This window comes from Fulvia fulva, chromosome 5, assembly GCF_020509005.1.
Source record: "Fulvia fulva chromosome 5, complete sequence".
NCBI classification, from domain to species: Eukaryota; Fungi; Ascomycota; class Dothideomycetes; order Mycosphaerellales; family Mycosphaerellaceae; genus Fulvia; species Fulvia fulva.
The window spans coordinates 734,429-762,336 of record NC_063016.1 but is presented as its reverse complement, the minus strand read 5'-3'; the positions used below and the strand labels follow the sequence as shown (position 1 = coordinate 762,336).

The following is a 27,908-nucleotide window of genomic DNA, read 5'->3' as shown; positions in this document are numbered from 1 at the left end:
GAAGAGAGGCGATCACCTAGTCGACAAGTGCCCTGCTGAACGGATCTACTCCATCTAACCACTTCAGCGCAGGCGAGCTCAATTTCGTGAAGTATGAGTCTTTGAACGATATCTCAAAGGCGATATGTCATGTAGCGAAGTCCATTGTTCAATTCTGCAGCCATGACAGAATTGTCGTGAATCCCCTGAGCCTCCATTGCATCGAGGCAGTCGGGATAGCGGTCGTTGCCCGTAGCTATTCTTCATCTGAGTTAAGCCAAGCTGAAAAGTGGATAAACGCCCCATCTGAGGGCCCGCAGGAAGAAAGCCTGGTCAGCAAGGAGGGACCGACAATACAGCCTCGCGAAGCATCGGAGTGGTCTCGCTTCGCTCGTTTGAGCGTGACTGAGACAGGCAATTGCCGATACTCGTATCTCTGATCAGAGGCTGAGGATGACCCAACTCTTCCAGCGCTGGGAGGTGTGTAGAGGTGAGGTCGAAGCTGCGCCTGCCGGTCGTCTTCAAAATGCCGGGTAGCTTCGGCTTCGCTGGCCCGGAATTGTCCCGGATAACCGGGTTCACATCTCCCAGCAATCACTCCTTCCGAATCACCGCAACACCTCCCTGCTTCAATTGAGAGCAATGCAGCATGTCTTCAGCTGACGCTCGAGTTGCAGAGGCAACCCGAATAGCCGAGCAACACGAGTACATAACATCCGGCCTCGGCTTCCTGATTCACCCGGTCATCGAGCACCACATCAAGGACTGCGAAGGGCCCATAAGGATAGCAGACGTTTCCGAAGGACTACAGTTCCCATCGGACAATGACTTCAGATGGCCGAAGTGCCCGATAGAGGTTACCAGAATTTCAATCCGAGATGTGATCAAGCCAGATGGCCTCCACGAGTCCGCAGGGACATTCCACGTTGTTGCCGTGAGGCTTGCCCACCTTTCTATCGGCAATACCCATTGGAATACTGCTATACATAATCTGACCTCCCTCCTCCGTCCCGGAGGCTGGATCCAATGGACGGACTGGGATCCTCGAACCGCAAGAATAGCAGGCGTGAAGCCCGGTGCCGAGGACAAGGCTTTGCGAGACTTATTGCAGCGGTACTCTGACTTTCTCAAGGAGAAGCAAGTCGGGACAACCTACAGAATCTCTTCATCGCTCACTGATACTGGATTGGGACAAGAAGACAGTGATATGTATCCTCTTCCGCCTGACGTTGGATTGACGAGGAATATTGCGCATGGAGCATTGAGGCAGTTGGAAACAGCTGAAAGCGTGGGCAGCGAAGAAGTTGAGAGATTAAGGAAAGAAGTCGACGATGAGATTGAGGCTGGCGGTTCCCTCATCTGGTATGATCTATGGTGCCATATTGCTAGGAAGCCGAAGCGGTAATAGCAGGCTGGCAACGGTCTATGAGAGCTGTTCATCTTGGAGTCGAAGCAGTAATATGAGCCTGCCATCGTCACGTGGGCCGCATAGTGGCTTGAGGTATCAGAACGCTACTTCCTCGGTCGCTTCCACCTAAACAGGACGAATGCTTCGCCAATACCCTGGTCAACAGTCGAATATTGGAGTCCGTGAGATACATCTTGAACCGAAGCGCTACCCACTGGGTACCGCTTCGTTGATCGATACATCTCGTCTACGACACTACTTCGCCGGTAGTAACCCTCCGCTCCGCGACATACCACAACCCCACAGGCCACGTCTAATACGCCCCTTCCTGCAGCATCTTATAAGCACACCTGATCTTCTTGTCTTACTCCGGCGAGAACTCTGTCAGAGCTCCGTTGCACGAGTACACCATGAGATTATGGTTGGAATCGAGGCCTAGTAGTTCGCAGCAAATCATCCATGGCACAGCCCGGTGCAACCCCAGAGATCGCGAGAGTTCTAGCGATGAACTCGCCTGGACTACCACGAATCTCGTCTTCGAAAGTTATAGAAGAGAGTGAGCTGATTACCGATGTCGTGGAAGGCTTGGAGGAGATCAGTGGCGCCAACGCCGATCTCGGTGTCGTTGGAGCCAGGGAGGGTGCTGGGTAGCGGTCAGCTGGGTGCTTGGACGGATCTATGGTATAAGCGTACACTGTTGCCTGTCCCTGCACATCGAGCGCTCAAACACAGGGTCACTGGTCTTTCACTCGGACCTGGGCGTGCTCAAATTGGTGCGTCACATGCTCGAGGGGGCCAAAACTCCAAGAAGCAGCTCTGTGCATCATCACTGGGCATACTCCTTGTTGAAGGCCCTTCCAATCACCATTTTCCTGACCTCCGTAGTGCCCGCCCCAATCTCGTAAAGCTTGGCGTCCCGCATAATGCGTCCAGCAGCCATCTCGTTCATGTATCCCATCCCACCAAGACACTGGATCGCATCCATACCGCACTCTGTCGCCCTCTCACTCGCATACAGAATGGCGCCGGCACAATCCTGTGTCTTGATCGTTGCTGTCCCGTCCGCGATGGCATCGTGATTCTCGTCGATCTCACGAGCGACGGTGTACGTGAAAGCTGCGGAAGCGCGATATTTGGTGTACATATCTGTCAGTTTGCCCTGTATGAGCTGATTGTGTGCCAGTGGTTGGCCGAATTGCTTTCGTTCGTGAACATATGGGAGCGTTACGTCGAGGGCGGCTTTCATGAGTCCCAGCGGGCCAGCGGAGAGGACGAGTCGTTCCAGGTCAAGACCTTCCATGAGGACTTTCACACCCTTGTTCAGTGGTCCAAGCATTGCGTCTTCGGGGACGAAGACATCGTCGAAGAGAAGTTCACCAGTGTTAGACCCACGCATGCCCAGCTTGTCAAGCTTGCGAGCAACGGAGAAGCCTTTGGTGGTGGTGGTGTCGACTAGGAAGGCGGTGATGCCCTTTGAGCCGGCTTCAGGTTCTGTCTTTGCGTACACCACGACAACGTGTGCATCTGGTCCATTCGTGATCCACATCTTACCGCCCTTCAAGACATAGCCACCATCAACCTTTTTCGCCGTCGTCTTCATCGACACAACATCGCTTCCAGCAGTGTGCTCACTCATCGCCAACGCTCCAATTTTGGTCCCGGAAATAAGACCTGGTAGCCACTTCTCTTTCTGCTCGGCCGTGCCATGCAACTGGAGTTGATTCACGCATAGCTGACTATGGGCGGCATATGATAGTCCTATTGATCCTGATGCGCGGGATAGCTCTTCCAGGACGACGCAATGGGCTTGGTAACCGAGAGCGAGACCGCCATGGTCCTCGTCTGCTGTTATGCCTAGGAAGCCCGCCTCGCCTAGCTTGGGCCACAGATCGTTCGGGAACTCGTTGACGTGGTCGGTCTTCTGTGCTATTTCGGGCGTGATCTCTCGTCTACAGAACTCGATGGTCCGTTCACGCAGCTCTTCAAGATCTGCTTGTGTCGGTGGGGCGAAGCCTTGAGGATGCTTTCGAGAGGAGGCATATCGTTCTTGCTGGGCGGCGGCGAACGCCGGGCGCAAAGCGTTTCGGGAGGCCAATCTGGATGTCTGCAGTAGAGCTGCTCGGCAAGGTGCAAGGAGAGCCATTGTACGTGAATAGCAAAAGTGAAGTGAACGATGGAGTGGGACAATGGCAGGTGGTGTTTTGTGGAGGCGTGGAGGTTAAGCCGAGGGGACGAGGATTGTGTGGAGAAAGATGCTGGTTCCTTTGGTCCTTGTGCCAATGGTAGCCCCTCAAACAACACCCGAGGACCACGACGTCCATCCATGGAGGCTTGGACCTTTACATGTATTTGATCTGTCTCGTGCCCAGCAGAAGATGTGAAGCTCCCCATGGCCTGCATCATCGCCATCGCTCCTCGCGTCTTCACGCGCAGCCTACAACATGTTCCACGCCGGCGAATCGTCCCGCAGCTCCAATGCCTCCACCAGCGACGACGGGTAGCCACATACACCAGCCCACACCAAGCGTCACAGATCTCGATCATACAGACTGCAGTAGATCAGAACAGTCATGGCTACCAAGAGAATGCCGCGGCGATGAAGGTGTACATGGACAACCTGACGGCATTGCACGAAGCGGCAGCCAAGGGAGGGCCCGAGAAGTCCCGGTCGAAACATGTAGAGAGGGGCAAGCTGCTTGTAAGAGATCGCATCACAGCTCTGATCGATCCAGGCACGAGCTTTCTCGAGCTAAGTGCATTGGCCGGGCATGATCTATATCCTGGTGAAGACGTGCCGGCTGGAGGCATCGTGACGGGTGTCGGGACAGTCGAAGGTGTGCAGTGTATGATATTGGGAAACGATAGCACGTACGTATGCCCTCATGCTGTCCATCTTGCCCTTGCTTATCATGCGGCGTAGTGTCAAAGGTGGCTCCTACTACCCGATCACCATTAAGAAGCACATTCGCGCCCAGGAAATCGCCCAACAGAACCGCCTACCATGCATATACCTTGTCGACTCTGGAGGCGCCAATCTTCCAAAGCAGGCCGATGTCTTCCCAGATCGGGATCACTTTGGTCGCTTCTTCTACAACCAGGCCAACATGTCCGCCCAGGGCATCCCACAAATTTCAGTCGTCATGGGTTCCTGCACAGCGGGCGGTGCTTACGTCCCTAGCATGTCCGATGAATCAATCATCGTCCAAGAGCAAGGCACCATCTTCCTTGCGGGTCCACCTCTAGTCAAAGCCGCAACAGGCGAAGAAGTCAGCGCAGAAGAGCTTGGAGGTGGCAAACTGCACACCGAAACGTCAGGCGTCACGGACTACCTTGCTGTAGACGACGCCCACGCCCTCATCATCGCTCGCCGCTGCATCTCCAACCTCAACTACCCCACGACTCCCAACCCAAGCCGCAAACAAGACTGGAAAGAGCCCGTCCACGACCCATCAGAACTTCCTGGCATAGTCGGCACAAACTTAAAGCAAAGCATACCCATGCACGAAGTCATCGCCCGCATCGTGGATGGCTCCGAGTTCAGCGAGTTCAAACCCTCATACGGCAAGACCCTCCTCACCGGCTTCGCGACAATCTACGGCCACCCCGTCGGCATCATCGCGAATCAGGGAATTCTCTTCTCGGAGTCTTCGCTGAAGGGAGCGCATTTCATCCAACTCTGCTGCCAACGCAACATTCCCCTCATCTTCCTCCAAAACATTTCTGGTTTCATGGTCGGTGCAGATGCAGAAGCTGGCGGTATCGCGAAGAATGGTGCGAAGCTCGTCACAGCCGTGGCTTGTGCTTCTGTGCCGAAGTTCACCGTCCTCGTCGGATCATCGGCAGGTGCCGGTAACTATGGAATGTGTGGCAGAGCGTACTCTCCGAGGTTCTTGTGGAGTTGGCCCAGTGCGAAGACGTCAGTCATGGGCGCTGAACAACTCTCGAGTGTTATGGAGGCGGTGGGGAAGAAGGTGGATCCCGAGCTGAAAGCCAGAATTGCAAGAGAGTCGGAAGTGTACTTTGGAACTGCGAGACTCTGGGATGACGGAGTCATTCCACCTGAACATACCAGGCGAGTGCTAGGCATGGGTCTACAGGCCGCGTTGGAAGGGAGTGTCGAGAAGAAGGAGACGAAGTTTGGGGTGTTTAGGATGTAGACGAGGCACGATGAGGATGAGATCGTTGGAAATGATATTTGGAAATAGAAGTGTGGTCGTACTGATCCAGGCAGTCAATCAAGTTCAAAAAGAAACAATCACCGGCGATTAAGCAGTGGGCCCTTCGTGAATATCTCATCAGAACATCAACATGATCTGGCAAAGAAACGCGCCTCCAGGACAATCAATCCACATCACATTAGGTCACACCGCTCGAATACCGGTAGTCGTTGAGTCCCATCAAAACTTCCTACAATGAAAGCACGTGGCACACGACCAGAGCAACGGAGTATGACATCGAAGCAAAAAAAGCAATACAATCACCATTGCTCGAACGGCTGCTACACTGGAGAGAATGAATCACAAGACTCCCTCGAGTCCGTCCTCCACCCGTAGCCTTCAGAGCGCAAGCTGACATCTCGCGCCTTGCCACTCGACCAATGGTGACTGTCGAAGGACACGAAGTCCTCACGTCGATATATCAGTATGATCCCTAGTCCCGCAAGAGAATGCTGGGGCGGGCGAAAACTGAAGCATCGCATCCAGAAAGATTAACAGCAAGCGACGAATCTCGATCGCTCGACGTTGTTGTGGGCATGAAGAGCTACATCGCCTCGCTCGCCCAGGGGTGGTTGTCGTGTGACGTACCGTATGGGGGTAGATATGTAGGTGCACTGGGAAATGCGCTGAAGACTTCACGGCATGCGAATGGTGTTGGCATCTGGGTACAACATCATTTGCGCCAGTGCGCTCCGAGAAGTGACAGAGAATGTGTATATCGCGTCGTGCATTACGCCGATGCCTTGCTATTTGCGCTTTCGTTGACCAGCTAGCCGGCCCTCCAGCGACTCACTGGTGTCTCAAAGATGGTGATGTAATGTCTCCTTCTGTCTTCTCATCCCGTTCTGCCTGGAGCTCCGTTATTTGCGGCAGTTTACTTCCAAGCGATTCAGGTAAGGATCATGGGGTCGATCCCCTTCATGCTCGCAGTGAGCCTCACAGAGCGGGAAACGACTGTAACCCGGGCCAACCTCAGTCATCATGCGTAGTTCCAGCGCCTTTTCCGTATGAAAGCTCCGACCAGGTGTTCTGAAGAAGTACAATTAGTGTTCATTCACTGCTAGAACGAGATCGACCCGAATAGACCGCACCTTTGACCTTCTCTACACTTGGTCAACGCCTCCTCAAGTGGTAGGCCGATGTATATCGCCGGCCGACGGCTGCTTTCAGCGCCGATAATTTCGTGGTCGTCGCCAAAGAATGGTGCGAAGACGAGACTGTTTGGTGCGATGATACTCTGAGCAACGGGACTGTTGAGTACCGTGAAATTGAGGGATCTGAGAAAGTCTTCGTCGACCGGGTTGAATGCGGGATCTTGCGCGTAGAGATCGACGGTCATTGGGGGGACCATGACTGCAAAGCCCGATTCGATGTGTGCCGCGATGTCCATGAAGATGGCAAGCTGTGTAAGTCTACGCTTATTTGGTATGCCCTGGAGAAAAAAGCGTTAGTCATACTGATAGCGTGTCCGACGACCAGTGTGGATTGAGGAATGTGCGCATGGTGCCCACAGTCTGGTAGAGAGACTTTGCTCTTTGTGCTCACCAGCCAATTCTTCCAGGTCCCAGCTCCTTTGTATAGCGACCCGAGAGCCAGCAAGAAACAGTCCGTGATTTTCCATCCTCCCTCGGGGCAGTGCTCATCTAGCTGTGTCAGCAGGCGTGTTCGGCATGCTATGAGAAGAGTCGGTCAGCAAAATCGCGAAGCTGCTCCACGAAGGAGCTTATGACATGTCTGCCGCATGTGCGTCGCATACGTGAATCGATCCATAGACGATGCTGCTTTTTGTACGACTTGCGCAGCGACCACCTTATGAAGCGATCGGGAATCGACAGCTGGTACCTGCCGCCTGGGGCTGCACGCGCCATGGTCTTGGATTGTTGTTGTAAGCTGTTCGTGTCCAGATACGATAAGAATGGCGTTCAACTTGGTTCAAACGATGATGAAGGTTGTGCATGCGAAGATATCGATGTTGTGTGTTTGGGTGCTTTGGTGTTCATCTGAAGTCAGGAGTGTCGGGTTGTGGTTGTTGGCTGTTGCCCCTACCTTGTCAACAAGCTATGCGCACCTCCCATCATGGACAGACAAGAGCGCATCGTGTGATTACGGAAGCCGCGCGAGTCTTTCAAGGCATCGACTAACAACGGTCCATCAGTGGAGTTAGCAGCTTCCTCGTGTCCCAGTACCAGTCAGCATGGTCTGGCAGTGCAGATCCATGATGGGGCAGGAGGTAGATGTGAGCAAGGGCTGTGGGCCAGGTGCGTTGGCCCTCGGAGCGTGCCGTTGTTGTCACGACAAACGAGGTTGCTATGACCTGCCAGCGAGTTTGAGCGATGTATAGAGTATGGGGACATCTAAGTGTATCTTGGAGGTCGGAGGGGAACGGTGGAGGTGGAGTCAAGGAAAGCGCGACTCGCCAAGCCACTGGTGACAAGGATCTTACGTCTGCCTGGCGTGCCGACGACCTTGCATACATTGTTTGCGACACCTTGCCTGTACATTGATGAGACATTGTACAAATTGAAGGGCCTGAATACTGATTCACGACTGTTCCAAAGCTATGCGATAGACGCGCCTCCGTTCTACCGCGACATGAAGTCGCTGCTCCCACCGGAAACTAAGCAGTGAGGATGTTCCTCCAGAACCTCGTGCAGAAGGCGCAGTCACTCATCGATCCTGCTGTACTCCCCGGTCCCTTGGGTAATTCGAGTTCTGGCAGACCATCAAAAGCACAACTCTTCCGCCACCAGTTTCGCCTGCCAGACTCGCAGAACCCGCTCTACGAGATCACAGCCGAGCTTACACTACCTACCAAGAAGCGGGACAAGTCGGCTCCGTCAAAGAACTGGGACAAGAGCAATTGGGACAGAGAGCGAGGGACACACTATGTCGGTCAACTACACTTAAGCGAGCAGTTCCTCTGCTTCTCCACCGTTCAGACATCCTTCGTTAACACCGCCAGCACCAGTGCAAGCAGCACTTTCACGGGCAGGACGCATGGCACCGGCCCAGCTGGTAATGGCTTCACACTGCCACTATGCGCTGTGCGGCGCGTGGAGAGGCTGCACACCCAGAGCTACATGTTTGCTCTGTCGATAGCGACATGGAACGGCTTCGAACCAGGCAACGGCGACGACAAGCCAGGTGCTCCGGCTCCGCCGAAACTCACGGTTCAGCTTGAAGGCAGCAGACAACAATGCGAGCGCTTCTGCGATGGTCTTAAGAGAGGTCTCAGACAGGGCATCAAGGAAGTGGACAATATGAGGACTGTCGCGCAAGAGTGCTGTTCTGAATACTTCCTTTACGACGAGTTTGAGGCAACCCCAGCGGAGAACAAGCCTGATGGGACCCCACGGGCAGCACCAGATACCGGTCTTGGGACCATCTTCAAGTACCCCGGCAATGCAAGAAGACTGCGAGACCGGAGCAAGATGAGGCTATGGCACGAATACTTGAAAGAGAACGGGCGCAACACAACGCTAGTGCGACAGCCGGACTTCCATCGGCTGATACGAGTTGGTCTGCCCAATCTGCTGCGAGGGGAGATTTGGGAGTTGACCTCTGGGTCGTTCTACCTACGTCTGCAGAAGCCAAAGCTGTACCAGGAGACCCTCGCAAAGCACGAAGGCCAAGGCTCGCTCGCCATTGACGAGATCGAGAAGGATCTCAATCGAAGTCTGCCGGAATATGCTGGCTTCCAGAGTGAAGAGGGCATTGGCCGCCTTCGACGAGTATTGACCGCCTACAGTTGGACTAACGCCGAGGTCGGATATTGCCAGGCCATGAACATCGTCGTGGCAGCATTGCTGATGTATGTAAGCCCACTTTTCCTCATAAATGTAAGAGAAGCTAATGTAAGTCCTTTCTCAGCTATCTCTCCGAGACACAAGCTTTCTATCTTCTTTCGATACTTTGTGACCGCTTGCTCCCGGGCTACTACTCTACCACCATGTACGGCACCTTACTCGACCAACGAGTATTCGAAAGCCTGGTCGAAAAGACCATGCCAATAATATGGGACCATCTCGTCAAGAATGACGTACAGCTTAGTGTTGTCAGTCTTCCGTGGTTCTTGAGCCTGTACATCAACAGCATGCCACTTATATTTGCGTTCCGGGTACTGGATGTATTCTTCTTGGAAGGCCCAAAGGTCCTCTTTCAGGTCGGTCTAGCCATATTGCGGGTCAATGGCGAGGAGCTTCTCGATGCCACGGATGATGGAACCTTTATTTCTGTTCTGAAGAACTATTTTGCTCGTCTTGGTGAATCGGCTCATCCTAAGAGTGAGAACCCGAAGCACCGAGCGATCACTAACTTCCAGGCGCTCATGGTAGTTGCCTTCAAGGAATTCGAGGGTATCACCCAGCATACCATCTCTGAACAGCGCTCCAAGCATAAAGCAGCTGTATTGGACAACATTGAGTCCTTCGCCAAGCGGACATCAATTCGAAACCTTGGACCTGAAAGCAAGAAGCTTTCGACTAATGACCTCGGATTCCTGTACGATCGATTCTACACCGTCTTGTACGAGCGACAGCAACGAGCACAGTACATCCAAGCAGAAACGGACAGGAAGGCCAGGCAAGCAAAGCTGAAAGCCACCGAGCTTGCCACTGGAGTACCTGGCAACGCACCCGAGATGGGCAGAATTGGCCTTGCCGGCAGTGCCACAGCTATGGATTACGATGCATTCCGTGAGTTTCTGGCTGGCATTGCGAAGTGGGCTATAACGGATTCGCCCTCATCGCCGAGCAAAGAGAATGCAAGCGGCCCTGGCGGATACTTTGCAAACACCTTACGTGGAATGAAGAACATGAATCTCTCACCGTGGGGAGCAGGACCGGAGCCAGCTGAGCATGAGTTCCTACTTCGGCTGTTCAAGAAGTGTGATCGAGATGACAATGGCTTTTTGACCTTACAGAACGTTGTCTACGGGCTGGCACCCGTCAAAGGGAATCGCGACATCATGTCTTCCATATCGTACTTCTTCGAGCTGTACGACGACGATGACGATGGCAAAGTGGATCGCGAGGGTATACTACGCATCTCGGAAGCACTACTATTCTTGTCAAGACGAGGTGTTGAGAGCGGCGCCGCCGAGGTTCTCCAAGACGGTATACCTTTATCAAAAGACGAGCAGTTCCTGTCGGCAGTCTCTGCCTTCATCAGGAGGTGCTTCGAATATGCTGATCCAGATCACTCGTCGAGACAAGGCGAGAAGGAAATCACAGACGGACTTGATAAGGTCGACATCAGTGGGGAGAAGGAAGACGATCTTCTGGATCTTGATGGCGACAAAGAGCTCAAGCCGACGGACGATAACCCACTAGGAACAGACGGTGCCGCTTCCTCGTCAGCCCAAGACGACAGCATACTTTCACGCCCAAGCACGAACACCTTTGGACAAAGCTCAAAACACGTGGAGGCGAATGCCGCACTGGATCCTTCAAGCCCAGTGCACATCACCTTACCGACCTTCCGCATGCTCATTCTGGCCGACGAGACCCTCGAATCCTTCTTTGATTCAGGCTTCGCGAATTCCTTCCATCTTGCTGATGCACCTCTTCCATCATCAACGCTGACCTCGCCATCATTCCTCGGCCTACATAGCGCACCGCCAGGTTCAGGCGCACCCATACCACAACTCAGCGAGGGCAGCGCTATGGTCGGAGGATCTGCAGCAGGCGTCGTTGCGCCGGGCAAGGGTCTGCGAGGTATGCTGGACAACATCGTTACCGACGGTATGCGTGTCGCGCAAGAAGTCAAGAGGCGTATGGACGAAGCACAGAAGGAGCTTGATCGAGGCGCATCTACCAGAGGCACCGGGGATGACGACGAAGACGATGACGGCGAGGACCATGGCAGGGATGATCTCCTCGATGCCGCCGAAGCTGATGCTGGTGTGACGGAGAAGCAGAGTACGGACTCTACGCTCAAGACAGACAGTGGCAAGGGCAAGGAAATGGATCTGCTGGGTGAAGGTATCACGGCGGAGCCAAAAGCGTCTGCTTCGAGCGCGGCGAGCGTGAAGAGTACGGATGCGGATGTGGAGAAGAGTACCATGTTTGAACGATAGTCATGCCCGGTTTCTGATGGAATTGCGAGGAGTATCTGAGTGGACGGAGTACTGCTGTATCTGATGCAGAGAACCATAGAGAATCTGCGAGTCGTAAATCATGAATGAGACCATGTTCTGATTGTGGCCTTCGACACATCTCGAATGGCAATGAGTGAGTAGAAAGGCAGACGATATCATCTCAACCAGCGGAGAGTGTAAATGATGTGCGAAGGATACGCCGGCCGAGATGTGAACACCGAGGTCGTCTGCGCTCGTGTGAACGCCCATGTCAACTGCGAGTCCGTGTAGCCAGAGCACCGACGCATCTCACTGCACCTCCAGAGATACTGCATACAGTAGCTCGGAGAATTTCACCCGACGGTGGCATGGTGGCAGAATCCCGCCAGATTGATGATGCTGTACGTTGATGAATAGGTCGGCCAGAAACGAGGTGTGTGGACCTTGGATCGAGTGGTGTGCATTTCTTGCATGCCGAAGCAGAGCTGGAGCTGATGTGCTGGCAGGGCTTTCGTACGCTGAGACTCGAGACCCGCGGCGGAGATGGTGAACTGGCCAAGAAGTGGAGGCCACATCTGTCGACTGCAATGCTGAGTGCGGCACTTCGCGACCGGGCGTGGGTAAGAGTGGTGGACATTATGCAGTGGCCGCCTCGTTCCTTCGATGAGTGTGCCGGAAGCTGGAGTCGACGACGTCAGACATGGCAATCGCACTCCCATTTAAGTTGCACGGATTTCAACGAGGTACGGTAGGTACTGACGCGGCATATGAGCACTGCTTGCTTGGGGCGTGCTGGGAGATTTTGGCCCGGCATCAGACCTCGCACGAACGCAAGCAATATCAAGCCAAATATTTTGATGCGACCTCTTTCACCTACAATAATGACTGCCCTCCAGCTCAACAGCACTGCGTGTAGTGTTCAGCTCTTGTGAGTATACCACGGGTTCCTTGTACTCCAACTCTGGAAATGCTGGCGGAGCATAAACCTGATCCTCATGCCACAGCTTCGGGTCCCGGATTTGTACTTCTTGCCTCGTTATCGAGCCATCAGGTCGTTTTCGACGTCTTGCAAGCAGGAATCCCAGCCCAAAGAGAAGGAGCGCCACCGATGGGTGTTGAAATAGGACAACGTTCTGTGAAGCCCACTCCGCCGGCTCTTCACTCCACCATGCTTCAATCCACCAACCGTCGCCGTACACGATGGGATTCGGCCAGGCACCGGATGCGTCCGGCGGAGTTACCCAGTATCGGTCTCCCAGGGCTTGTATAACGAGAATGAAGAAGAGCAACGCACTGCTCAGTGGCGAGCCGGGGTACATGATGCCCGGATGTGATCGCAGACGAGGTGCGAGACCTTGAAGTCCAAGGAGACCGAAAGAGTGGTAAGTCAGGTATGCGCCGAAACAAAGTGAGCATGTTTGCGAGGGCCCCCAGGAGGTAGCTGGGTGGTCTTGATGGAGTGGCTCTCAGCGAGTCGAACACTGGCGACTGTGCAGCGGCTGATAGAATGGCTAGGCAGACCAGTCAGGCTAGACATCGAACTTTCGGCGCCTATCTGGTCAATCGCATGGTTCTGTACACACCGTGCTGTCGATTGAAGTGGCAAGTGCTGTGCCTCAAGTGAGTGAGACGACAGACCAATCAGCACCAGATACAATGATCCTGCGGGAATTTGGCCCCACTATGCCACACAAGTCGCTTAAGGATATACGGCGGCGCCTGGTGTTTGAATATTATTCACCAACATCTCAAAGCTAGCCGCCGTAAGCCCTGACGGTGTATAGCGCTCATCATAGCTTGCGTAAAGAGCGAAAGTCCACGAGCATGCCGTGTCAAGGCTTCGGGCGTACTGTTGAGTCGATGGCTAGGCCAAGTTTGGTAGAGTATTTTCGAAAGATATTCTTTGCTCGAAAGGCCTATATTTCCGCGCTACCGACGTACTCAGATCCCACACTCAATGGCAGTCGGGGTGACATCAGGGTGAACGACGAAGTCGTCGTATGCAACTAGAGTACCCTTGTAAGTGTTGAGCTGTACTGCACCGCTGTTGTCCTTTGTAACAGTGAACCGGCTCGAATAACTTCGCATCGTAGTCAGTGGCAGCTCTGAACAGGGTATTAGCTTTCCAGTGAACATACTAAGCAGCTGAGCAATTCCCTTGATCGTAGGTGGTCTCGATGACTCCAAGCACTTGGTACACTTTCTGCGCACTTGACTCCGAGTCAACCGATGTGACGTTAGGGAAGTGATTCCAGTGCTTGTTTCCTTCAGTTGGCAGAAGCTGTCGCTTGAGAGCCAAGATCTCCTTTGCACCTTTGGCGGTATTTGCGAGGACGATGAGCTGGCCAGCAGGTGTGAAGCGGTCGGTGAAGCCTGTCGTGGATGCAGGATCCTCGGCTGATGCATAGAGTCTAGACACACATGGTAAGCTTCACTCCTGCCTAGTGTCACATGTAAAAGGTTTAGGAAACTGCGCACTCCTTGAGGTAGGTCTGGAACTCCGGCTCCACGCCTTTCTCGGCAGAGTACTTTGCCATGTCGACCGCAGTCGCCATGCCCACAAGGCACATGCCAGCAATAGCTGAAAAGAACTTCATGTTTCTTGTGATGTTGGTGATTGAGGCGGTTTCGAGGGATGGAAAGAATCTCCAAGGGCTCATGGCGCTTTTGTACTAACAGCCTGGCCTGCGCCAACACTGGTCCGCATACGAATGTCTCACCATAACACCATCAACGAGATCTACTAGCCGCATTCCCTCGGCCGTTGGGTACTAGCCGCGATATAGGCGAATGGTGAGACTCACTAGCCAGAACGACAACCTCGCATGTCGCCGAGGATGGCCCATTGTCCATGGCTTGGCGGATGATGGTGCCTTCCGGGGGTAACGGTGCCGAATGGAAAGTCATAGCCTGGGACTGGACGAATGCCTGGACTGTCTCCATACTGATCAAGCAGAGTATAGTTGGATGTCTCCTGCTGGGTCGATGTGCACTGCTACATATCTGGTCGTATTCAGCTCATGTCTAGCCTGATCGATTGACACGATGCAATGCAGAGATTTCTTCTGCCATGCGAGCGGGGCCACAAAGTGAGCAGCACATATGATTTTGATGAGGCAGAGGTCTGGAAAGTTGCGAGTGAATGTTGTTGTTAAGCGTAGCGACCGAGCGCTAGCCACACCGGAGTACGAGCTTGCGAGTACGTAGGTGAGGCGTCAGCGAGGGAGTGAAGCTCTATACCAGCCCTCAACTAGCCTTGGCGCCCGCTCTGATTGGTCAACTTTCAAGTTTTAGGGTCACGTGACCTACCGCACTGTGCCTGTTGGCGAACTCGCAAACATATACTCGTCGCTAACGCCTATGTCGTCGTATAATAAGCACTGTACGTCGGGTAGCGGTAGCGTGGATCGCACGCTACTTTGCAGTCTAGAAGGGTTGGTAGAGAGCTCCACTCCGCTACGCTTACCTTTGGAGGTTCACAACCGCCAACAGCACATTTTACGCTGGAGCTTCCCGACCGTCCCATGTTGCCTCAGTCCTTGCCATCGACAACGACCTCACTTCCGTCCTGCACCGTCCTGCAATACACGAAGAGGATCGCCGAACACCCCATCAAGACCGCTCCATTCCGAACATTCACCACCTCGTGCCGACAATCACGTGAGGACTCGCGCCTTCCGAAGTCTTCACCGAATCCTCGTCGTGCATGGATGACTTGCTTTCGCACACCGAGTGCAGCGTGGCGCCCATTAACGACAGGGCAACGGGAAAATGTGGCGATGTGCTGCAACGGTCCACACAAGAGAGCAGCCGTGGTGTCATACTATGCCGTCGTTTTCAGACGCTGACCGCCGCCTCTATCCCATCGATAACAAGTGAACTGCCCGGCCAAAGTGGTCAAACAAGAGCGGGCCGCCACATCGGACATGCTTCCAAGCCTACGGATGATCCATCGACGCCGCGGAGCTGGAGCTTGGCCCATGCTCGGCCAGACGAGACGTGATTTACAGGGAATACGCCTGCATATTGCACCTACCTCACGTAGCAGCTTTGTCTCTGAATCACGCTTGTGCTGTGGAGAAATTCAGCTTTCTACACGGCACGATCGGCGGCATGTGGTCTATCATTTGTCCGAACAACTTTCAGACGATACATCGTTCCCGCACAACTATCAATCGTTAATGCAGAGCTCGCGATCAGGCTTGACACAGCTCTGGGCGGAAAGTATCCTCCAAATCGTCCATGAACGGGCGCTGTGAGGTCGCTGCATATCCTGCAGACAATCACATAGTCATATGCACGCCTGACTGGTCAATAGAGAGCTCGTGACTGCCTATGAGACTGCCTGGCAGAGCGGTAACCAGAATGTACGGTTGCTGACTACCTCGCGTCCCACGATTCGGCGGCCAGCGAAAGTAACGCATGTGGTTGGAAAAGGTCTGCCATGCTCCAACCACATACCCCAGGATTGAGTGCATCAATAAGTACAGATTCTGGACGCGCGACGGCACGAGTCGCGGAACAGCTCAGTTGGTAGCCAATGCCATTGGGTCAATGAGGTAGGCTTTGCTGGCCTGGTGCCGTCTCTAGAAATGCAACCATTGTCGCGGCATCAAGACAACCAGGTTGGAGCTTGATGCAGTGGCCGGTCTTCCTGACAGTGCGCCTTGCAGCACTTGTGGAAGCGTGCACCTGCATTGCATTGCGAGTTACTGCATTGGCGTACTCACCTACAGTTTGCCAGAGCGACGCAAAGGGTCGCGCCACTTCTTTGTTCTGCCACAACTTAACTTACTTCATGTTCTAGGTTCCACGTCTGTCTATTTACTTTCAGTGTCTTATCAGCCATGGCCAACACAACTCAAGTCGAAGTAGTGTGTCCGACAGACAAAAGATACTTTCAGTCGCAGCATCCACCTCACACAAAGTATCCACCACCAATGTCAGAGGTCGAGAGCCCACGGCTTAGTCCTCAGAAACCAAAAACAGAGGTACCCATCGCAGATTTGGACCGACTTCCCGATCCAGCATACGTCCCCTACGCGGAGCATTACGACCACCACGATGGGTGGCGAAAGTCTGGGCACCAGGATCTACCGTATCACGAAGATGTGTTCAGGAGACCACGTTACGACTCAGGCCACGACATCAAAATCGATGAAGTCCGCATGCACCGTAGAGTGTACAACAATGACTCAGGAAAACACAAGTCTTCAAATAGCAGCAACAGCGATCGCAGCCGTGGAAACAGACAAGGCGTTCCGGTCGATCCAGTCCCACGCATGAACGACGACCGTATGGCTGGTCAACCATGTGAACAGCGAGGCCGTCAGCGCGAGATGGGACGATATAGAGGCAATCCATCTCACGCGTCAAACAGTCCGCGCAGGGCCCTCCGCTCAAGAGAGCGAGGCCGGGGCCATGGAGTACGATCCCGAAACGATCAGGCAGATCGTCCCAGAAGAAAATCTGGCTACCTGCAAAATCTCAGAGACCGTGTTCAACAGCAAGATGGCGTTGAAGGCATCATCACACCATTACGTCTTGGTATGCTTCTCGGCGCATTTGACATCATTGGTGGCTCTCTGTGCATATGGATGGCACACAAGAAGTTTGGCGAAGGATCGCAGACAAGAGCCAGCCCGGATGTGGTTATTGTTGACAATCCGCAACAAGCAGGAGACACTCGTGGGAGGCACCACTCGCGATCACATCGCGGTCGAAGAGGGGATGGATCTGGATGTCGACCAGCGTATGAGTCCGACACTGACTCCGAAGACGAGGAACGTCAGAGACGAGCTGCAGCCTATGTTCGCGAGCAGGCACGGCTGGATGTTGACCGCGATTGGCACATGGGAGGCGCAAGAGGACAGGTGCATGATTAGCACGTTTATATCAAGACATCGACAGCATGCCACTGCAGTAGCAAACTGTTATTCCAAAGCAATAATGAACATCGCTCTCATCACTCTCCTTCCACCACGCACTCCCCAGCAACCGCAGTAACAAATGATTCTCCTCAACACACCTCAAGCACTCCTCGCACTATTCCCAACATCCTTCACCACAGCAATCAACCGCTCCACATCTCCCGCTCCGATTGTTCCAAACTCCCACCCTTTCCTCAACTCCTCAAACATTACATCCTTCTGCACCTCCGCCGGCCAGCCTTCAGCCCTTACCGCGCACTGCGCACAACTCCACTCCTCCTCATGTCCACCCACATCACGCATAGGCTTCATCTCCAACGTCTCCAGATCCACAAACATGCGCCTCAAACACTCATCCCGTCCATGCTCAAGCGTCCCACCACAAACGGCCCAGTGTTCAATGACGACCCGCCGCAACGAGCGAAACGCCGCTTCTGACTTGCAGTGTAACCACCTCTCCAGACGGTCTGTCTGGTTGTCCTCAGCGAGGACGAAAGTGTTGCGGCTGAAGTAGTGGTCGATGACTTCGTGGCGGATGAGGTGGCAGATGTTGTTCAAAGTTGCCACGTTTGGGAGGTGAGGTGCGTCGTCTGTGGCGTGCGATGTTACGGTTGCTAGTCCTTGGCCGGTGGAGATGTCGTAGAACCAGGTGTGGTCGTACTCCAGGGCTGTACCGGTTGGGAGGAGATGGGAGTAGATGCAGGAGCGGAGTTCTGGTGGTAGTGATAGTAGGAGACTGGATTTGTTGGGCAGTGTGTTTTCGTGAGGGTCTAGGGAGTCTTGTTCTGACGGAGTGATCCTGTCATTGTTGGTTAGCGAAGGTTGTAGTGTCGTGTAACATTGAAGCGGCTTGCCTCATGTTCCTGAAGTCATGCACGATGTCCAGTCGGGATGGATCCGCGAGTTGGTCCAAGATATATGCACCCATTTCGGTTGTGTTTACGGGTCAAAATTTTTGTGGGCTGAGAAGAGTTTGAAGCCTGAGGTGTACAGCTTACATGTACCCATCCTTCACCGGTGAGTAAACGGTGTGGCGTCGTTAGTCATGTGCTACGCGAACGGCTGACGAAGGAAGGCAAGAACACGCTGAAGGAAAGAGCGCATCACAAGCAACAATCGCATACCCACAAGCTAACTATGGAGTTTTGCTGCATGTCTTCACCCATTGCATCAAGACGGCATCAAATACAGCACCGCCAATCAGCTCCGGTCTCAACATGAGGGCAGCCACCATTCCAGCGAACACTCCTGTAGCCCTCGGGACATGGCGCCCCAGGCTCCGCACAGATGGCTGACTGGTTTCCATTTGCTTGCTCAAAGCAGCCCGTCGAGCGTCCTACCACCGTGGCCAGAGCAGTCTCGATTGTCGCCGAAGTGCTGGTATTATTGGGAGCTGAAGTGGTAGCAAGGCTTCCACGGGTCAGTGACTGTTGGACAACGCTGCAGCCAGACCGACTTACTCTGCTCGCGGAGCATTGTTCACGTTGTTGTCGATACCGCTCCTCAGTCCCACGCCCAGACCGGTCGATAGCCCGACCACGAGGACGATCGTGAATAGACCAGCCAAAATCCATCTCTTCCGTCGTCGAGGGGCAGCCGGAGCGAGGACTTCTTTATCTTCTGTAGTCTCTACTTGCTCAACGACGACCTTGGAATCATCCTCTTTGGCTTGAAGTCCTTCGGAGTCGTGGTGATGTAGCACAGGCTGATCAGAAGGTGCCACTTCTGGTGCATAGTTCTCGCGAGGCCCAAGGTGTAGCATTTTGTCGCTATCGTGTCGATCCATAGTCTCTAGTACCCGGAGGAGTTTCCTGGGGCCATGGCACAGTGATGAACCATCTTGAAGTCGATCAGGTGTGGTCGCACACAGCTGAAATGCTGTGTGATCGCGGCGGTGTACGTCGTATCGTGAATGAAACCACAGTGATCTGGTCTCTGACGTCTGGTTGGCGGGCGAAGCTGAAAGCGCGTTCATGCTCGAGCGCAATCTTTCTGCTTCTGTGCGTCCATGACAGGCATGTTGAGAGCGAGAGCGAGTTGGCTAACCTTCTTGCGTGGACTGTTCAGCGGTCCAGGTTGCGGACATGATTCATTAGACACAAAGTGGCTCGAATTCCCATGGCTCGCTCTCCCGCTCTATGAGACGACGATCGAGCGACATGTCCGGAGGGGCAGGCGTACATGTACTCGCCGCTCACGCCCTATGACGAGTACGAGCAGGTCATTTCCGCTATGTTTGCCTGCGAACAGGAGTTGCTTTCTTCTACGCAATATTCTCTGTGACGAAGGATGACCTGCGAGCACGGCGTGTGATGGATCACCACCTGTACTCACGACCCATCCCACAGTACCGGTCCTCTGTACGGGCGTGGTCAAGAGTGCTGCGACAGGCAGTCGGCGAACGTGAAGACGACGGCGGCCCCGTGCATGATTGAGATGTTGCTACGCCTTCACGATGCATGTCTTGCAGGGTTGGACTCGATGAGGGTCGCGATGTGCTGATGTCGAGAGGAAGGCACCTTGGCACAACTGCGACTCTGCGAGGACCTGTGTCTCGAGTACGAGGTAGAATAGAATATCACACCCCCAAGATGCGCTATATAGCTCATGAGTGGTCACAGTTCAGACCACCCACAACAGACCGCGACATGGACGTTTCAGCGCGTCCGAGGCGTCTCTTCGACATAGTCAGCCACAAGAAGAAGACTTGGTAATCCTACAGCAGCTATAAGCAAGCATGTGGACACTTCGACAACATTCTGATGCGTCGGGTCATTGTCTGAGCGTCGAAATGGCCCAGCCGAGAACACGCGCGTCCAACATAGCAGCTGCGCTCTGCTGAACAGAACCAATAGATTCCTTCACGGTAAGGCGGAAACGTCGCAGGCTCGATTGACCTCCTGAAGTAGTGTCTATAACACTTCAGTTAGAATAACCCTTCGGCAATACCGGTCATGTAGTTCTATCCGCGGCTCCTGCACGACCCCACTCCGTCGAGGTGATCGACTCGACTTCCTTATTTCCGCTATAGAAGACGCCTGGACGCAACAACAGATGTAGCATCACAAAGCAGATCAATATGACTCAACTCAGATACGACGGACAGGTGGCTGTCATCACCGGTGCTGGTGCTGGCCTTGGCCGAGCATACGCCAGATTCTTCGCGGCTAGAGGTGCTAGAGTGGTTGTGAACGATCTCGGCGGAACGTTCAATGCTCGTGGCAACGATCGAAGCTCCAAAGTTGCGGATCAAGTCGTTGAAGAACTGGTCAAAGCTGGCGGTGAAGCTGTGGCCGATTACAATGCAGTGCAGCAGGGCGACAAGATCATCGAGACTGCCATCAAGAACTATGGCAGAGTCGATATTCTCGTTAACAATGCAGGCATCTTACGAGACATCACCCTTAGGAAAATGAACGATGGCGATTGGGACGCTATTGCGGTGAGTATCCGGCCTTTGACATGCGCACTGACCATGACACTTACCACGAGAGTCAGGACGTTCATCTTCATGGCGCATACAAGACGACCCGTGCCGCTTGGCCGTACTTCAAGAAGCAGAAGTACGGACGGGTCGTACATACCACATCCTCATCAGGGCTTTTCGGCAACTTTGGTCAATCAAATTACGCAGCAGCCAAGTTCGGCCTGGTTGGCCTCACTGAGACCCTCGCCAAAGAAGGCGCAAAATACAACATCCACAGCAACGTCTTGACCCCCGCGGCTGCGAGCAGACTTACGCAGACTGTATGGCCCAAGGAGATGATGGATTTGATGGGCCCAGAATGGGTAGTGCCACTGGTTGGCTACCTCACGCACAGCGACTGCAAAGAGTCCGGCAGCATCTTCGAAGGCGGCGCTGGGCACTTCTCCAAGATCCGCTGGGAGAGATCAAAAGGACTGCTTCTCAAGCCGGATGAGAATCTGCACCCGGAACATGTCCTTGCCGGCTGGAGTAAGATCACCGACTTCACGCTCAATGAGCACCCTCAAGATCCCGCTGATCTCAATGCCATGTTGAGTGCAGCAGAGCGCCAGTCACCCAACAAGCCATTAACGACGGATCTCGGTATCAAAGGCCGCGTTGCACTTGTGACAGGTGGAGGAGCCGGACTCGGAAGAGCTTATGCCTTTCAGCTTGCTAAGCTTGGTGCAAAGGTCATGGTCAACGACGTGCAAAATGCACATGCTGTTGCCGAAGAGATCAAGGCTCAAGGCTTGGAGGCCCAAGCTTGCGACATTTCTGTGGAACGAGGAGATGTTGTCGTCAAGGCAGTAATCGATGCGTTTGGCCGCATTGACTTGGTACGTCTGCAGCCTTGACGATATGTGAAGTGCTTACTGAAATATGTTTAGGTCGTCAACAATGCAGGAATCCTGCGTGATAAGGCTTTTGCAAACATGACAGATACACAGTGGCATCAGGTCATCAATTGTCACTTGCGAGGCACATACAAGATCACGCGAGCAGCATTTCCATACATGGTGAAGCAGAAGTATGGACGTATCGTGAACATCACCTCTACGTCTGGCATCTATGGCAACTTTGGCCAAGCGAACGTGAGTAGCACAGATCGGGCTTGTCCATGATACTTGCTGATATGTCAATGCTACAGTACTCCGCTGCAAAAGCTGCCGTGCTTGGCTTCACGAAGTCGACTGCCCGCGAAGGCGCAAAGTATAATGTCTTTGTCAACGTTGTTGCGCCCTCGGCAGGCACGGATATGACACGCACAATCTGGCCGGAGGCCGCTGTTCAATCCCTCAAGCCCGACTACGTGGCCCCATTGGTGGCTGTCCTGCTCAGCGAGAAGCCTCCTGCCAACGGGATCATCTTCGAAGCCGGCGGTGGGTGGTTCGCATCGACCAGGTGGCAACGTGCAAGAGGCGTCGACTTCGACTTCAAGAAAGGCATCGATGCTCTAACCGTGGAAATGGTCGCCGAGGCGTTCCCAAAGATCATCGCATTCGACAACAAAGCGGACTATCCGGAATCGCCCGCAGACGGCGTCACGTACACTTCTGGCAATGCCATCAATAGCGGGATGATCAAAGACATCTCACAAGAAGAACGCACCAACCGGAAGTGGCTCTCAGCTCAGCAGAAGGCTATGGAATCCAAGTCCTCCCCATCGACCTACTCCTACGATGAGCGAGATGTAATCTTGTACAACCTGGGCGTTGGCGCAAAGCGTAACGACCTCAACCTAGTCTTCGAGGGCGCTAACAATTTCGGCGTGCTGCCTACCTTCGGCGTAATCCCAACCTACTTCTCGAAGGCAGCCTGGTCGTACAAAGACATCGTCCCAAACTTCGACATGCGACAGCTATTACACGGCGAGCAATACCTTGAGATCCTGCAATGGCCGATCCCAACCGAAGCAACCCTCACAACGACCCCCAAGCTGATCGAAGTCGTTGACAAAGGCAATGCCGCGGTCGTCCGTAGCCGCAACGAGACTACTGACGCCAGTGGCAAACTACTGTTCGTCAACGAGGGCGTCACCTTCATCCGCAAAGCTGGCAACTTCGGCGGACAGAAGAAACCATCCGATCGCGGCGCGGCGACTGCTGACAACAACCCCCCCTCACGAAATGCCGATCGCATCGTCGAGGAGAAGACATCTGAAGACCTCGCCGCGATCTATCGCCTCATGGGGGATCGCAACCCCCTTCACATTGACCCCGAATTCAGCAAAGTCGGCGGCTTCGAAACACCTATCTTGCATGGTCTGGCTTCTTTCGGCATTACGGGCAAGCACGTCTTCCAGAGCTATGGGCCGGTGAAGAGTATCAAGGTCAGGTTCGCTGGTGTTGTGCTTCCTGGTCAGACGATTTTTACGGAGATGTGGAAGGAGGGAGGGAAGGTTATTTATCGTGCTAAGGTGAAGGAGACTGGGAAGTTGTGCATCTCGAATGCTGCGGCTGAGTTGAGGGATGAGAAAGCGAAGTTGTGATTTATGCAGCCCAGGTCAAGGCTTAAAAAGGAGTTGCAAGATGGCCGGGACTTTCTCCCTCAGACAAGGACTAGCAACAATGACATCGCACGCCAAGATGTCTAACTCCATCGCATGTGGCCATGATTGCCCAGAACTATCCCAAGCAAAACTCATTACAACTTCCTCGTGTTGTGTCGCTCATCCAAATAGGGAACCGCTTTTGGACCGCTTCTTGCCTTCCTTCTCAACCTCCTTGATGAAACTTGCAGCCTTAGCAAGCTGAGCCTTGTATAGCTCCTCAGTCGTCTCCAAATACATCTGCTTGAAAGTTTGCCACAGCTGCTCGTCCTTGGCATTGCCACTGTACGGCCTTGGGTAATACGGATCATTCCAAAAGAAGCCTTTCACAAGCTGGGCCAGTCCTTCTGCGCTGTCAGGGTATGTTTTGCATTCATTGAAATCGAGGAGCCAGAGTCCCACAGCACGTGCCTGGAAGTTGAAATTCTGACCAATATGCTTCGCATCCTCAGGACCTCGCTTCTTGAAGTCTGCCGCTGTGGGAGCGACTTTCACAAGTGGCGCGCTTCCCAAAACGAACTCGACATCGTTAGCATCGAGCTGAGCACCCCAGTGCAAGATTGACAATGTTTGTGCCATACTTTGGGCAAATTTGCCTGCATCTAGGTTCAAGTCCTCGATTTCGTTGACAGTCATTTCGAAATTTCGCAGCTTGAAGTTGGGTGAAGCCTGCCTTTTCTGTCTTCTGCCAAGATAGATGCGCACCAGGCAATCTTTATTCTTCGAATCGGCCAGCTGCCGGGCTCGTTCTCCAGAGTTTCTGTACTGCTGTGGAGCAAAAAGATAGAACAATGCTTCTCGTATGGGCGGCGGGACGGGGAATATACGCTCACTCATGAGCGCATAGGTTTTGGTAAAACCGTGAGGGAAATTCCCAATCTTCAGGTTCCAGAAGAGCTCATTGGACGGGTGAACGTACTCGCCAAAGCGAGGCACTGTGATATCGGGACGATGTTCAATAGCAAGGCGGTCGAAGGCTTCCGTGACTGTGAGGTGGGCAACGACGTCATTATATAGGGCATCGCGCTTGTGATTCTTGGCGAGTTTGAGCACGTAGTTCGTCCCGGTCAAGGCGAACACAGTGCCGCATTGTCCTTCTCCGATATGACGGACGCTGCGCAGCTCAGGCGGCAGATCCTGTGCCTGCTGTTCCCTCTCAGCTTGAGAGGAGCCGGTCGTGAGGACATGTGCGAGAATGCTAGGCTCCCATTTTTAGTCAGCCGATATGCCCTGTGGCGGGAGTCATCTTTTGTTTCAGTCAGCTGTGTTTGGGGACACGTGCGAAGCCAGTGGCCCACGACGTTTGTCAGCCGACTAGTAACAGCGGCATGACAATACGACAAGTGAGGGTGTGAAGGCGGCAAACAGACGGTGAAAGCCAAAGTTCAGATGGAGCATCGTCAAGCCCCTCCAAAGCAGACCGATTCGCTCTCTAGTAGTAAACATACACCCCATACCAGAGTGTCCAAGAAGTAACAGTCGTGTCCCGCTCTCTAAAGCGTTGAATGTTCGTCAATCGCATGGCAAGCCTTTTGTGTGCCTCGCTCAGAACGCCGTCTCCCGTGATGAATCAATGCAGAGCGCCATCAGAATGCCCATGTCACAAGCGCCATGTGCTTGTATAATGCCAGTAACGCCGCCCATGCTCCATACCAGTACTGTGAGCCCACCGCTGGCTCAATCCTCATCGTCGCTCTCATCGACGTTTTCTTCGAGTTTCTCGATCTCTTCTTTGATGAATGGCGCAGCCTATTATAAGTCAGTATGTGCCTGGTCAGCAGCAAGGTAATGTTTTCTTACCTTTACGTCCAGATTGAGCGCCTCAGTGAAAGACTTCAGCGCCAGTGCTCGATGGCCCATCGCCTTGTAGCATTTTCCAAGCAAGAAATGCACATTCGCCTCATCACTCGCCACCTCGCTCAAGTATATTAACTCGCCCAAAGCAGACTCGTAATCGCGAAGATGCATAAGAACCCTCGCTTTCTTGAATCGTGCCAACGCACTGCCAGGTGCCATGTCCAATGCCTTGTCGTACGCAAGCAATGCAGCTTCCTTGTTACGAAGGCGTTCCAAGACCACGCCGATGCACACTTGTAATGTGCTGTTCGAGGAGTTGATGACTGCTGCCTGCTTGTAGTGCTGCTCGGCTTTTTCGAGCACACCCATCTTCTCGTAACACTTTCCAAGACCATACCAGCCACCGTAGCCCTTTGGCTCCTGTCTGATAGCGATGCGGAAGGACTCCTGTGCGGCGCTGTAGTCTTCGTTCGCCATGTATTCGTGACCCACCAGAGTGTGAGCGTAGGTAAAGCCCTCGTCCAGTTGTGTCGCACGTTTGAAAGCGGAAATGGCCATATCGTGCTCGCGAGCAAGCGAATATGAGTTGCCAAGTGCGACCCACGTCTGTGGTGCATCGAAATGAGTATCATGAAGTGCGCGTGAGAGGAATGCCAGTGATACCTCCTTCTTCTGGTGCCAGAGTACTGTCGAATAGATCTCCATATCCTCGATCCGAGATGGCTGCAGCTTCAGAAGGCGTCCATAGCAGTCCTCGGCATCCGAATACTGTGCAGCTTCGTAGTAAGCTTTGCCAAGCTGTGACAAGACCCAAGGCGTGTCCTTCTGCGAACCTTCTAGCGAATTGAAGACTTCGATCGCTTCATCGGACCTGAATCTTGGGAAGATGGCATACGAGCCGACTGCAAGTTTCCTGAAGTTGTCCAGCAGGCCACTCATGGCATCATGTTGTGCTCGTAAGTCTTCGCTGGGCACAGATGGCTGGGCCTGGATGTGCTTCTGCGCCAGCGCAATGGCAGATGTGACTCCTGGTGCGGCAGTCCTCTCATTGGCGCGGCTTGTGGTGCGCTTCTCTTTCTCTTTGTCGTCGGCGGGGGGTAGGACTTTTCTGTTGCCACTGACCACCCGTCCTGCACCCCGCTCACTCGCACCGGTCCTACCTTTCGCGCCGGTCGCGGGTTTGGCTGTCCGAGCCAGCCTATCAGCCCGGCCTACTGTCGATGCTGACACTTCTGCGGATGATCGTGTCGTTCGTGTAGTAGATGTCTGTGTTCCCAATCGCCCACTTCTCCGTGGCTGGCTTGAATCACCCGCAGGCTGCGACGCGGCACCAGATATCGTCCGTTTCTGCCCTCCTGCAATCATCTTCCGTGGTGCTTGCTGAACATCATCTGGAACCTCAGAACCTCCTCTAAGCATAGGCGGCCGGGGCCGGTCTGACGTCTCAAACTGCTGTCCTGGTCGCTGTCTCCTAGACGGCGCGGCCGGAGGCTCGTGAAAGGTGTCGTCTTGGTTCTCGGCCATTGTCACATCATCGTGCACGCTTCCTCCTCCTGTTACAGGTGTGTCAAGTTCTGACATGATAGGTCTGTATGTGGTGTTGAGAGCAGACCTGCCCTTCATCCTCGCCAACGGCTCTTGCACGTCCAGTCCTGAGTCTGTCCTGGTGGTAAAAGGATCATCCGCAGGCTGAAGTGCATTTCGCGATCCGAACATCGGCTGAGTCACAGGCGGCTGCCGTGTATCCTCATCGACGTAGATCTGCGGCTCGCCCCGCTTCTGATCTGCCATATCAGGCATGAGCATGAGGGCCTTGAACATGTTCGGCACCTTAAGATCAGCCCGTATCTTGCATAAACCCTCGAAGGCATCCCACGTAAGCGGGTTGCTCTTATGCGCCTCGATCCAGCAGTCTCCCGCGTGGCGAGCATCTCCCCTCGCATTGTGAAGCTTTCCTAATAACGTCCAGACAGCAGGCGCATCTGGGATATGCCGTCGCGACGTCTCTGAATGCGCCTTCCACTCGCTCTTGCCCCGCCACGCAGTTTCGCACTTCTTAAGTGCGTCTATGCCCTCTTTGTGTAGACCCAGCTGCAGACATGCTTGTGCAAGCACGTATGCGCAGCCCAGATGCGCCCCATTGTAGCCATATTTGTGGCTGAAGTCGTGTGCCGCCTTGTACCGTTGTGCGCGTAGGTATGCGAGGGCAAGAAGATGATGATTGTCCCGGTTCCGAGGCTCGAGAGCAACGAGGCGACCAGCGAGGAAGTTGGCATTGTCGAGCATGTCATTGTCGAGGTTGTAGTAGACCTGCTGCCGGAGGTGGCCAGCCTGCAGTCCGGTAGGTGACATGTCGGGCGATCGTGATTATGATTATGTAGGTGTCGTGAAAGGTGGGCAAGCTGAGCAAGAAGTGAAGATGCTGTCCACGCAGTACAGCATTGATGTTCATGCGCTCGCGGGCATGAACTCGATCCGGTCGTG

General features: G+C 53.8%; 13 protein-coding genes across 13 annotated transcripts; 6 read left to right on the top strand and 7 right to left on the bottom strand.

Moving 5' to 3' along the window:
- Positions 1 to 628: 628 nt before the first annotated feature.
- CLAFUR5_05556 (uncharacterized protein) lies at positions 629 to 1,384 on the top strand (the record flags this gene model as incomplete). The annotated part of the gene is made up of 1 exon (XM_047904704.1): positions 629 to 1,384. The coding sequence occupies one exon, from the start codon at positions 629 to 631 to the stop codon at positions 1,382 to 1,384; it is 756 nt and encodes a 251-aa protein (XP_047762297.1).
- Positions 1,385 to 1,846: 462 nt separating this feature from the next.
- Positions 1,847 to 2,038, top strand: CLAFUR5_05555 (uncharacterized protein; the record flags this gene model as incomplete). Its single annotated transcript, XM_047904703.1, has 1 exon — positions 1,847 to 2,038. The coding sequence occupies one exon, from the start codon at positions 1,847 to 1,849 to the stop codon at positions 2,036 to 2,038; it is 192 nt and encodes a 63-aa protein (XP_047762298.1).
- A 175-nt stretch (positions 2,039 to 2,213) lies between these two features.
- On the bottom strand, positions 2,214 to 3,530 carry CLAFUR5_05554 (Isovaleryl-CoA dehydrogenase, mitochondrial; the record flags this gene model as incomplete). The annotated part of the gene is made up of 1 exon (XM_047904702.1): positions 2,214 to 3,530. One exon carries the CDS (start codon positions 3,528 to 3,530, stop codon positions 2,214 to 2,216), a length of 1,317 nt encoding a protein of 438 aa, XP_047762299.1.
- Positions 3,531 to 3,776: 246 nt separating this feature from the next.
- Positions 3,777 to 5,544, top strand: CLAFUR5_05553 (putative methylcrotonoyl-CoA carboxylase beta chain, mitochondrial; the record flags this gene model as incomplete). The annotated part of the gene is made up of 2 exons (XM_047904701.1): positions 3,777 to 4,255; positions 4,308 to 5,544. The coding sequence occupies 2 exons, from the start codon at positions 3,777 to 3,779 to the stop codon at positions 5,542 to 5,544; spliced, it is 1,716 nt and encodes a 571-aa protein (XP_047762292.1).
- Positions 5,545 to 6,664: 1,120 nt separating this feature from the next.
- Positions 6,665 to 7,472, bottom strand: CLAFUR5_05552 (uncharacterized protein; the record flags this gene model as incomplete). Its single annotated transcript, XM_047904700.1, has 3 exons — positions 6,665 to 7,036; positions 7,150 to 7,277; positions 7,361 to 7,472. The coding sequence occupies 3 exons, from the start codon at positions 7,470 to 7,472 to the stop codon at positions 6,665 to 6,667; spliced, it is 612 nt and encodes a 203-aa protein (XP_047762293.1).
- A 762-nt stretch (positions 7,473 to 8,234) lies between these two features.
- CLAFUR5_05551 (Putative GTPase-activating protein) lies at positions 8,235 to 11,680 on the top strand (the record flags this gene model as incomplete). Its single annotated transcript, XM_047904699.1, has 2 exons — positions 8,235 to 9,415; positions 9,475 to 11,680. 2 exons carry the CDS (start codon positions 8,235 to 8,237, stop codon positions 11,678 to 11,680), a joined length of 3,387 nt encoding a protein of 1,128 aa, XP_047762294.1.
- Positions 11,681 to 12,549: 869 nt separating this feature from the next.
- Positions 12,550 to 12,999, bottom strand: CLAFUR5_05550 (uncharacterized protein; the record flags this gene model as incomplete). The annotated part of the gene is made up of 1 exon (XM_047904698.1): positions 12,550 to 12,999. The coding sequence occupies one exon, from the start codon at positions 12,997 to 12,999 to the stop codon at positions 12,550 to 12,552; it is 450 nt and encodes a 149-aa protein (XP_047762295.1).
- A 622-nt stretch (positions 13,000 to 13,621) lies between these two features.
- On the bottom strand, positions 13,622 to 14,277 carry CLAFUR5_05549 (Ecp53-1; the record flags this gene model as incomplete). The annotated part of the gene is made up of 3 exons (XM_047904697.1): positions 13,622 to 13,760; positions 13,819 to 14,091; positions 14,159 to 14,277. The coding sequence occupies 3 exons, from the start codon at positions 14,275 to 14,277 to the stop codon at positions 13,622 to 13,624; spliced, it is 531 nt and encodes a 176-aa protein (XP_047761671.1).
- Positions 14,278 to 16,527: 2,250 nt separating this feature from the next.
- On the top strand, positions 16,528 to 17,565 carry CLAFUR5_05548 (uncharacterized protein; the record flags this gene model as incomplete). Its single annotated transcript, XM_047904696.1, has 1 exon — positions 16,528 to 17,565. One exon carries the CDS (start codon positions 16,528 to 16,530, stop codon positions 17,563 to 17,565), a length of 1,038 nt encoding a protein of 345 aa, XP_047761670.1.
- A 144-nt stretch (positions 17,566 to 17,709) lies between these two features.
- Positions 17,710 to 19,585, bottom strand: CLAFUR5_05547 (uncharacterized protein; the record flags this gene model as incomplete). The annotated part of the gene is made up of 2 exons (XM_047904695.1): positions 17,710 to 18,409; positions 19,071 to 19,585. The coding sequence occupies 2 exons, from the start codon at positions 19,583 to 19,585 to the stop codon at positions 17,710 to 17,712; spliced, it is 1,215 nt and encodes a 404-aa protein (XP_047762330.1).
- A 1,104-nt stretch (positions 19,586 to 20,689) lies between these two features.
- On the top strand, positions 20,690 to 23,567 carry CLAFUR5_05546 (Peroxisomal hydratase-dehydrogenase-epimerase; the record flags this gene model as incomplete). The annotated part of the gene is made up of 4 exons (XM_047904694.1): positions 20,690 to 21,052; positions 21,109 to 21,915; positions 21,967 to 22,170; positions 22,227 to 23,567. 4 exons carry the CDS (start codon positions 20,690 to 20,692, stop codon positions 23,565 to 23,567), a joined length of 2,715 nt encoding a protein of 904 aa, XP_047761674.1.
- Positions 23,568 to 23,747: 180 nt separating this feature from the next.
- On the bottom strand, positions 23,748 to 24,464 carry CLAFUR5_05545 (uncharacterized protein; the record flags this gene model as incomplete). The annotated part of the gene is made up of 1 exon (XM_047904693.1): positions 23,748 to 24,464. The coding sequence occupies one exon, from the start codon at positions 24,462 to 24,464 to the stop codon at positions 23,748 to 23,750; it is 717 nt and encodes a 238-aa protein (XP_047761673.1).
- Positions 24,465 to 25,304: 840 nt separating this feature from the next.
- Positions 25,305 to 27,776, bottom strand: CLAFUR5_05544 (uncharacterized protein; the record flags this gene model as incomplete). The annotated part of the gene is made up of 2 exons (XM_047904692.1): positions 25,305 to 25,376; positions 25,428 to 27,776. 2 exons carry the CDS (start codon positions 27,774 to 27,776, stop codon positions 25,305 to 25,307), a joined length of 2,421 nt encoding a protein of 806 aa, XP_047761672.1.
- Between the last annotated feature and the right edge of the window lie 132 nt (positions 27,777 to 27,908).